The sequence below is a fragment of the Synchiropus splendidus genome, chromosome 1 (genome assembly GCF_027744825.2).
Source record: "Synchiropus splendidus isolate RoL2022-P1 chromosome 1, RoL_Sspl_1.0, whole genome shotgun sequence".
Classification (NCBI taxonomy): Eukaryota; Metazoa; Chordata; class Actinopteri; order Syngnathiformes; family Callionymidae; genus Synchiropus; species Synchiropus splendidus.
The window spans coordinates 14,045,804-14,056,477 of record NC_071334.1 but is presented as its reverse complement, the minus strand read 5'-3'; the positions used below and the strand labels follow the sequence as shown (position 1 = coordinate 14,056,477).

The 10,674-nt window shown below is 40.6% G+C and overlaps 1 protein-coding gene across 1 annotated transcript; it reads left to right on the top strand.

Moving 5' to 3' along the window:
- Positions 1 to 10,365, top strand: LOC128761256 (guanine nucleotide-binding protein subunit alpha-11-like). The gene is made up of 8 exons (XM_053869451.1): positions 1 to 164; positions 465 to 626; positions 1,920 to 2,104; positions 2,446 to 2,600; positions 3,877 to 4,005; positions 5,426 to 5,555; positions 6,146 to 6,299; positions 7,693 to 10,365. The coding sequence occupies exons 2-8, from the start codon at positions 476 to 478 to the stop codon at positions 7,896 to 7,898; spliced, it is 1,110 nt and encodes a 369-aa protein (XP_053725426.1). The 5' UTR covers positions 1 to 164; positions 465 to 475; the 3' UTR covers positions 7,899 to 10,365.
- The last annotated feature ends 309 nt before the right edge of the window (positions 10,366 to 10,674 follow it).

Below are 10,674 nucleotides of genomic sequence, written 5' to 3'. Positions count from 1 at the left end.
GTGGACTCTCCTGACCTACAGGTTGTTTCGAGTGGGCTAAAGGAGAAACGTCTTCAGGTATCAGAGGTTGAGTGGCATATGCGGTGGACCGGGTCAGCGGGAATGGGCCGAGAAAAGAAATCCGTGCCTGATCGCGTTCTCGGAGAGTGACAGCCGAGTGAGAGGTAAAGTAGGAAGTGTTATTTCTGACGGGGACTTCATAACTGTTAAGTATATTGAGATCCAGAAAACTAAAGCTGCGCTCATTCTGAGCATGTTTTAGTGCCATTTATGTTTGAGGAAAGTCCATAGCTTGAGTGTATGGAAGTGATTTGTGTTGCCCAGACATACAAAATGTCAATACAGTGAACCATGAGGTGTCTAGTGACACCGACTTTGTAAATGTGAGTTATATTCAATCCTGTCACCAAATCAGCACCGTCCATCTCTCGACATTGTGTCTCAAACTGATTTTTGTTCTGCAGTTGTTTGGGCCATGGCCAGCTGCTGGCAGACCTGTCGTCGCTCCTGTGTGTGCTGCCTTTCTGAAGATGAGAAGAGGAGCATCGCAGTGGACAAAGAGATCCAGAGGATCCTCAAGCACCAGAAGAAGAAGGAGCGGCGGGAAATCAAAATTCTTCTTCTAGGTCGGTGATTTTATTTGATTTAAGTCTGATTTGATTTACCCCTTGACACATAGGGATTAAAGACCGCCTGTCAAATTAAACTGCCTGGCCTGTTTGGTGACCTAGAGGGAGTTATGTGAAGCATGTGTCACCATTAGAGTATGTGAAGAATGGTCCAGATCGTGACTGGTGATACCTAGTTACGCTCAAAAACCCCGCGACTTCCTCGCTGTCGGCAGCAGCGGTGTGTCGTGACAGATGTGCTCATTATACCAGAGTCACTCACAGTCACACACCAGATATTAAACACACAAACACCGCCTCCCTTTTTTCACGTTTACACATTTTTGTGTCATGTCAATGGCCTCAACTCAAATTTATAATTTATTTTCTAGTTTTACAAAGGCCTAGATGGAAATACATGACTTAAGAATAGGACTATATGAGGCTCCTGACGATGATCAATGGTTGTATCCCTTTTTGAGTCACGAATCTTGCGGATTATTGACATCACTATTGCATACTGTATTGCAGACATAGGCAAAGATGGGTCCGGGGGCCACATGCAGCTCTTTCCCTGTTTTTATGTGGCCCTCATGAGGTCAGACAACTGAAGAATTGTAAAAAAAAAAAAAAACAACTTTAAATAGTGTTTAAAAAGTGTAAGCATCATGGAAAAAAATGTCACAGCAATTTTTTAGCAATCTTCTCAGCAAAATTTAAGACTGTTTTTCCTTTGGCCTTCTCTCTTATGCCTTATGGCCCCTCACAACAATAACTGTGCATAATGTTTGGCCCCGAATCAAATCCAATTGCCACCCATGTTCGATTGCAATTCTACTCCATTACTCTTGTCGGACATCACACTTTTGTATGTTTAGATTACATCATGTTCAGAAAATGGAAGGTTCTTTTGTCTGCATTTCCCGTCTGGGGTTGCCACAGCAAGTCAGCCTCCTCAACTCTAACCTACCTTGATCATCTCGTTCGAGAAATGTTCTGTACATGTGATGGAGGCATGCACAGTGCCAGTTAGGGGTGTGGTCTCACTAGCTATGCAGTAAGCTGTGTGCTCTATGCATCTGATTGAGGAATAGCATGGATATTCAAGTGTATTTGAATGGCATCTGTTTGAGTGAGTCAGGATTATGTTAAAATGTACTTTCCTCAACTTTAATACAGTTCCCTATCAATATCCCAAATGTATCCCTGGTTATTCCCTTATTCCCGTAAATTCCCATTAATTTTTGTTTCAGAAGTTTTCAGAATTTTGCCACCCTACCAGAACAACAAGATTTTTTTTTTTTTACTCAGGAACTGGTGAAAGTGGGAAAACAACCTTCATCCGGCAGATGAGGATCATTCACGGACGAGGCTTCTCAGAAGAGGAAAGGAGAGCATTTGCAAAATGCATTTTCCAGAACATTCTCACTGCCATGAACGCCATGACGACAGCCATGAGCACGCTCAGAATACCGTACACCAACCCTCAGAATGAGGTAAGTGCATGACAGAGGCACATGAAACTCTAAAGCCATCATGTTTGAAATAAAAACATGGCTGATTGAGGTTAAGTCTTCTTTCCAGCTACTCCAGAACCACTGAAGTTTTTGTTTAAACCTTCGTCTGTTACTTTTGGATTCATAAATTAGAGCAGTACTTTCAGCTGTGGGCAGTGATTTCATGTTGTCATGGTGTCAGTATTTTAAGCCAGATACAAGTGACAAGAGGACATTCCTTGTCAAGTCTAAAAGTGACTTTGTCTGTGATTCTTCCGTTCTTTTGGACCAAATGCATACTATAATGGATACTACATGGATGCCATAACTCTGCTCCCCAGGGTTTTGCCAAGTTGCTGCAGCAGGTGAATACAGTCCAGGTGACACAACTGGACCAACGCTATATTGATGCCATCCGCCGCCTCTGGGCAGACCCTGGAATAAGGATCTGCTATAGCCGCCGCTGCGAGTACCAACTCCTGGATTCCACCGAATAGTGAGTAGCCCGTAGATAAAGACGCTCGTTTCTATAAACCCAGACTGAGGAACATGATGGTCTTCACTCAGGACTTACAAAACATCCTATTGAATAAGAAGATAGCATCTGTGTGAAATGCCTGCACCACCACACCTGCCTCCTTTCTGTGATATAAATACGGGACTGAGGACCTCACCCTTCCTGGAGAAGCAAACATTGACTGAAATGAATAAAAGAAAAAATAATCCTTTCTCTACATTCAAACCTTTACATTCATGTATGGATCTGAACATTGGGTGTGTCCTTCAACCCCTCTGTGTATGTAAGTTGATGTCTTGAAAGTAAAAAAAAGAAATGTGAGATTAAGTTATTCAAACATTTTTCTTTATAGTTGTCATTGCAGGTTGTCATCTTAAGTGTCATAATCTGTTGTGTCAAGATTTGGTCAATGATGATAGGAAGTAACGAATGGAAGCTGTTCTGAGTTCAAAAAGGAGGAATTGAATCACAGAGAGGGTTATGCGTGGTCCAGGTAAACTGGAGTCTCTAGCATCTTCTCATGTCAATGAGCAATAGGTTTCCTCACAGGAACAACACAGCATTATGTATTACACTATTATGAAACAGTGACCAATTTAAATGACTTCAATAGTGCTCTAATAACGATGTATATCACAAAAAAAATCAATTTATTTATACCTCCTGTAAGGTTCAAAGCCCTGGTGGGTGCGTTTCTCTCTGTGTGTATTTTGGGATACTTCTGCCATGGGAGGGCTCTGCCTAAAGACCAAGTGAGAACCTTCATTACATATCTGGCATGAGCCAAATATGTTGACAGAAATCTCTTTTATTGAGACAAAAAATGCTGGCACATGCTCAGCATTTTAATGAAAAGCTGTTCGGATGAGTGACAACTTGCTGGAGCAGAACCTGCCTTTTATTTCTCTCCTGGTTGGTTGCTGCCGTGCTCAGTGTTTGCCCAGCAGCTCAGTCATCATGGTGTCCGAGATAAGAGCCATCATGTCAACAAGAGCTAATGACAGAGTATATCACCTGTCATAAAGTCCTGTCTGCTCTGTCACTGTTATGCAGCCAACACACCGCCATCTTATATTTTAATCACTTTTTTTTTCCTTTTGTCGTCAGTAATCCACCTGAGCCATAGCATTAGGACAGGTTTCCCAATGTTGTGTATTTGACAACCTGTCATGTTGCAATAGCTGATGTTCCCTGCAGATCAGCTGAGGTTTTCTTGAGTTGCTTGAGTTAATCTATATCCGTGTCTGTCTTTCAGCTACATGAACAATCTGGACCGCATCTCCACCCAGGATTACATCCCCACAGAGCAGGATGTGTTGCGGGTTCGCTTCCCAACGACAGGCATCCATGACTACTCCTTCAACATCAAGACCATCACTCTGAGGTGGGCAGCAGCGACTTTCACTGGTGCGACAAATGTGATACTGACACCATCCACCACCGGGGCTTTGTCTGCTGCTTGCACGCAACAGGATCACATTTCTGACCGCCGCTGCTGGGAAGTCAGGAGTCTCCCATTGGGTCTGATTCAGAACGAGAGCATGTATTGTTTGTGCAGGAGATCTGAGAGGAGTACACAGCTACTAAAATTGTCCCTCCCTTTCTTTTCTACCTCTTCCAGCCGCTAATATGTGCGCCCGAAACCAGAGATAGGTTTCGTGGGTTCCTATTTTTAGTTAAAAACCAATTCCATATGTTGGTAAAGAGCAGACTGAGGAAGAGTTGGAAGGAAGTGTTCGACAGGGCTTGGACGAATTCCTGTGTGCTGTCATGATACACAATATAGATGCCCTGAACAGCATATCCCGCCCTCATCATCATGTGGCAATATTTTGAAAGTGTCAAATGTCTTTTTTTTTCTCCATCCTTGTTTAAATGTAGTTGTGCACTTGTTTACTGCGTAGAGTTTCGTTCATTTCCTCGACACATGGCAAAATCCTATTTAAAGAACTCACAAAATATAGCAGCTACATTTGTGTGAAGTTTCCTTGCAATATTTCCTTTATTCACACTAAAACCAATATTTTTTACCCCAACTTTTAGTTTTTTGCATTTATGTCCGTAAGATTAGTTTCTATCAATATTCTAAACTAAATTTTCAATCGACTTTATTGTGTATGAATTCTGGACTATATATGTCTCATAACATGTACCTCTTCCTTTATTTCACACTGTCCTCCATTCTGTTTATCATTTCTGTTTTAAAAACTATCTTTTGGGGTCAATTTGCTACTCGTTTAAAAATTTAGACCACAATTAAATATAAAAAAAAAGTTTTTACACCGCATTTACATCAATAGTGAAATATATTTTTTTCCTTGTGAAAAAAAACCTTTTTCAGTTTTCCATAACCAAAAAAAAAAAAACATTAGGGCAGATTTTTTTCTCATGTTTTCATTCGGAACTTCGTTTATGATTTTTTTTTACCTGTCACCTTTGTTTTTCACCCGTGAATTTGTTCAGCATTTCGTTTTTCTCTTTCCAAAAGCAGAATGTGTCATTATTCTGCTTCGAGAAATATAATACAACATTTGCATGTTGAAGTCTTTTTATTGCAACTGTTCCAACTTTTTTTGTTTTTTAATTTTCAATATAATAAATACGTGCTTCAGTCCTGCCTCATAACGGTCATAAAAGTTCTCATTCTAGTGTTATGGCTTTATGTTTCACAACAGATTGGAAAGACATGAAATTGTAGTCATGCAACCCTGATGAAATAGTGCTGAAGAAACATTAAGTGATGCTTGAACTTGAACTTGAAATGCTTGAAGTGATGTTTGTTCTTGTATTTATCTCTACGACAGGATAGTAGACGTTGGTGGTCAAAAGTCAGAACGCCGGAAATGGATTCACTGTTTTGAGAACGTCACCTCGCTTATTTTCCTGGCTTCACTCAGTGAATACGACCAAGTCCTGGAGGAGCGAGAGACGATTGTAAGACCTGCTTTATTCTTAAATTCTTTCATGGCTGTCAAATGAAATGTAATGTAAGAGGTAGCACGCATGCTTATTTTGGTTACAATTTATGCTGGTGGCATGACAAGATTCAAGTGTGATTTGAGTCACTCATGGTTTGCAATGGACTCTGGTTGACTCAGACTTGACTAGGGTTTTGACTGTATCTTGAAGCCTCTGAGAGCATTTTGTTGTTAGTCCTCCGCTTGTCAGAAATCATAAGAGGTTATGATTTACAGTACCCATCTTTTTCTGTTTCAGTAAGTCCTTATGGCTGTCCACCAGCAGGTGTCACTCTCATATAAGAAGCATTCTCCCCTCTCCCCTACCAGTCATGTCCACTCCGGTGTTCCACCTTGTCACTAAGCTGTTTATCTCTCCCAGCCACTCTGAAGTCAGTCAACACATTCATTAACCCCTGGAGTGACCCGAGCGCTCCTTCACAGCCTCCATCAAATGCCCCTGCTCGTGTCCTCCAGTCATCCTGTTCCACATTAACCATTTCAGATCACAGTAAAATCACATATCTTTGCGCCTCTTTTGTTGATTTCTGTCTACCTTGCTGGCAGAACCGAATGCAGGAGAGTCTGGCTCTGTTCTACACCACCATCCACTCCCGCTACTTCCTCAACACCTCCATCATCCTCTTCCTCAACAAGACTGACATCCTGGCAGACAAAATACAAACCTCTGATCTGCAAAAATATTTCCCCAATTTTTCAGGTGAGTGTGTATTGTTGGAACGTGTGTGTGTTAAGCGCACCTCATGCCTGATTCATCTCATTGCACCCAGGATAAGATCTTTAGGATTATATTTCAAAATATGTTTAAGGTAATAATATCAAAAGTTTCAGTGAAAATGAACAGTTTGAAGTTTAATTTAATTTTGTTATTGTTGTTTTGTTAGTAGTATTTATATATTCTCAGTAGCGTAATGGTTAGCACTGCTAACCTTCTCACAGTAAGAAGGTTCAGGGTTCAAATCCTGCTCCAGGCCTTTCTGGGTGGAGTTTGCATGTTCTCCCCGTGTGCATGTGGGTTTTCTCTGGGTACTCCGGTTTCCTCCCAAAGGCATGCTCACTAGTTAGTTGGACACTAAAACTGCTCCCAGTGTGCGTGTGAATGGTGTGTGTGGCGACCTTATTTCATGTTTCTCTGTTTATTTTTTTAATATTTATGTTTCAATATTTATTTAAAATTACATTTGCCAATTCATTTACGATTGTGCCCACCGTTCATTTTATATTAATACATTTATTGGTTTTTTATTTAGTTACTCATGTTTTCATCGTAATTTCCTCATATTTATTTGTACATTCTATGTATTTATTTCTGGTTCATGAGGTTTGAGTGAACTCCCGGATTGGACAACACAGAATCTTGTGATGTATCCAGGTTTGGACCTAATTTCGGCAAACTAGAGAGCAGTCTCTCAACAATACAGGCTCTGGAAAACTATCTTGAGCAGAATTGTTTTGAAATTGTTTCCATTATGTGAAAGAAAACAACAACAGAGGGTGTTTTGGTGAAGTCGCTTCAGGACTGTGGTTGTTGTATGTGAGGGTGACGGTGTGGTCCACTGGTCCAAGGGGCCTCGTCTCCACACTCCACTATTCTTTCCCCTCCACCATCATCAGCGGCCATCTGTAACCCATGGTAACCACTGAATGAAGCTTCCGCTGCTACCCCCCCCCACCCTGTGTGTGTGTCATGACTGGCGTCTACTCGGTTTTCGTCGGCATTGGTGCGGTGAAACAAAGCCTCACACAAGATCAAAATCTTCAATTTCAATTTACCTTAACAGAATATTTAACAGATGGAGGTTTATCAGATTTTTTTTGGGCTGTTTGTTTTTTATTTTGCGGGAACAAGTGCGTCACAAGGCAGTTTCAGTGTCAAGAATCGCATTTTTCTGATATTCTGAGTCATAGACGTCAGTCATGCGGATTGAGATTGACGTCAATGGAGCAGATCTTCAAACTCCCGTAACTCAAAGTTTAATGCAAACTAAATCTAAAGGTGGCCGGACAAAGACAAAAACCGAACTGACAGCAGGCGGTGGATGCAGAGGGTTTTGCTCCTGTACTTACTATTTGTACATTTGCTTTCTGGACAGGCAGGAAACAAGATGCAGAGGATGCTAAAAGCTACATCCGCAAAATGTACGAGATGCAGGCTAACAACTTGGACAAAAGGGACGAGTGGAAGACGCTTTACCCACACTTCACTTGTGCCACGGACACCAAGAACATCCGCAGAGTCTTCGAAGATGTGAAGGACACAGTGCTGCTCAAGTCTCTCAGGGACTACGGAGTCATTTGAAATTTTCCAAGATCTTCAAAGTGATTGAAGACTCCACAAGACGCTGTCTTATCTTCAACATAAGAGTTACTTCCAGAGCTCGGTCTAATCAGACCATCTCAACGCTAAGACGGCTCCTTGTGAACAAGAGCTTTTACTTTTTGAGGTTTCACTGCTGCGACTCTTGTCCAGCAGCAGACAAAAGGAATGACTCGATGCCAGGTCGTGACTTCGAATATGAATTTGATTGATTTTTGAAATGCTTTTTTCTTTTCTTCCTCCAAGACGAAGCGTTTGGGACATGCAGCGCTATAATGGATCTAAAATTGAAGCAGGAGCAGAGATGATATGAAGTACACGTGGCTATTAACTGAGTAATGACTTTCACAAGTGAAGACGACAGAGTAGATACCGCCCACGCTTCATCTGAGCCCTCGTGTTGCCTTTAGAATCTGTCTATTAGCGCCTTTAATTGCTGTTAATACTTTTACGATTGATTATTTGACACATAACTGGAGGCTGGACAAACACAGTTTGCACTATTTTACTAAAAGATTGTATTAAACAACCAAATTAAACTCACAATTACAGAGGCCACAGAAGGAAAAGGTTTATCATAATCTGCTGATTAAAGAATACATTAAAAAGTGTCAAAATATATGAGATTATGAGGTTGAACAGAATGTTATTTAAACTATTAAATATAATAATATGAAATATAATGTGTGTGACACTGGTGAAATTTAAGAGGCTTATATGTATAGAAGAAACCAAAGACATTTTATCGGTACTGTGAGGGTGACAATATGCAACGAAATATGTTTAAGATCCTCATAAACACATTTTGAAAGATTTAAAAGAATTTAAATGTTTGTGCAAAATATATTCCAACTATACTGAGTATGTACATTGTCTCATACCTCTTGATGAAAACAAATAAATAAACATTAACAGATAGGAAACACTGGCTTTAATGGGAAAGTATGAGGTTGATATTTATTCTTCTATCTTTATTACTTTAATGTTCATAGAGACAAAGTATCCCAACAACGCTGTGTGATGTTGCTTTTATTGCTCTGGCGATCACAGGCGCGAGACTTTATCGTGACCCGGGGCTATAGGCAGCTGCTGCAGTCCAAATGATGCAAAAAAGATCGAGTGTTCACTGACACACTTCGATATGAACAAAAAGTGCTGAGAACTGCTTCCTTCAGGAATTGATTGGAGATAAACAAAAGTGCCGAATCCCTTTTTGACGTTCATTAAAAGCAAATATTACATTGCCAAAGGATGGAGATGAGAGTTGTCATAGATTTGAGTGAAGGTCGCAGATTGACGACTTTTAATTTATTGTGAATGTGTTTCTTCAGCTGCTGTCGTGTTGTGTGTTTCTGTTTTGCTTCTTTTTGGTCATTTACTCATTGTAGTGCCTCCACTGAAGACTTCTTTGCATTTTGAGACTTATTTTCTATCTTGTTGTTTACTACCAGAGCTTTAAACTGTGATGATGGGGTTTGTAAGTCTCGCTGATTCTCTGGTGACATGTTTTCGGTGGAGGAAGAGGTCTGTATTGTCTTAGTGACTGTTCAAAGGGACGCACAAGTTGACTTTTTCTGTCAAATAAAGTGTCACTTTTCAATATAAACCCTGATCATGACCCTGATCCCCATAGATAACAGAGATACCAGAAACTTGGGTTGTTGTAAAAAACATTCTGGTGTTAGAGAAGTGGTCTATCTATGTTTGCTTATGTCCGTGACAGAAGAGAAGTTATCATCATCTACTGTAGGATGTATAGCACCGGCTGACTGAAACATCACTGCTTTGTGTGCTTTTTAGTACAACATACAGCACATTTGAGGAAGAAACGCTCTATTGTGAATTTGAATTGACAGTATGGAGCCATGAAATATGATGAAAGTTACTCATTCAAAGTGTTACTTTATGGTGAAATGAAAGAGGATTGTGTTTAGTCCAGTGTTTTGAACCAGTCTTGAAGTGCCTATGAACTCAGCAGCAGCGTAAAGCTCTTCTGAATCAAAGCTGTAATGACTATATTGTGAGCTGCCATAGTGATATGGGATTCTGAGCCGCAGTGCCATTACAGTGGGGTGATCAATGCCTGCAGACACCACAGGTGCCAACCTTCCTGAAGGTTTTCACCTTCAGTTGCCATAATGGATTTGACGTACAGCTAAATTGTAAAGGAAGGTTCTCTGTTATTGTCACAGCAACAAGGTCTCCTTTGATGTCTCCAGGGTCGGGGAGTAAGTCGATAAAGACATTCTGTTGGAAGCTCCAGCCTGGTGGTTCTTGGAAGCAGAAATGAGGATGGTGGGACTGGAGCATTCTGGTCATTGTTTGAGGCAGGGAAATGTGGAAGCGAGCGAAAATGCAAGTCAGCACTAAGTTGACTCAATAACTTATTTGTCAGTTGAAGATAGTAGAATTCTACCATGTTGTTGTGATGGTGTCACCAATATGGTCACACATTTTCATATTTCAAATTACTTGCTTGAAAATCTTCAAACACAATTACTGTATCAATAAAGTGCCCTGACAAGGGTTTTCTTCTGGAAATGCATTTGATATTGGAGCTTATTTCCATTGGGAAACAGAGAAGGAAAACTGCATTTCACAGTAACAGAGCTGCAGAAACAAGGACACTTAGAATGTCTTATACACCTGTGTATTTCATTGTTTTTGAAATGATATTGTACAGCAGATTTGTCATGTCGTTTGGGAAGACCTTGATTTTTGTGTCTATGAGGTTAGTACAGTTTGCTGAGACAGATAG

Bases quoted from the DNA above. Each gene is read 5' to 3' on its own strand.
- LOC128761256 (XM_053869451.1), top strand. From the start codon at position 476: ATGGCCAGCTGCTGGCAGACCTGTCGTCGCTCCTGTGTGTGCTGCCTT. The intron at 627-1,919 runs GTCGGTGATTTT...TTTTTTACTCAG, and splicing joins AATCAAAATTCTTCTTCTAG to GAACTGGTGAAAGTGGGAAA. The intron at 6,300-7,692 runs GTGAGTGTGTAT...CTTTCTGGACAG, and splicing joins ATATTTCCCCAATTTTTCAG to GCAGGAAACAAGATGCAGAG.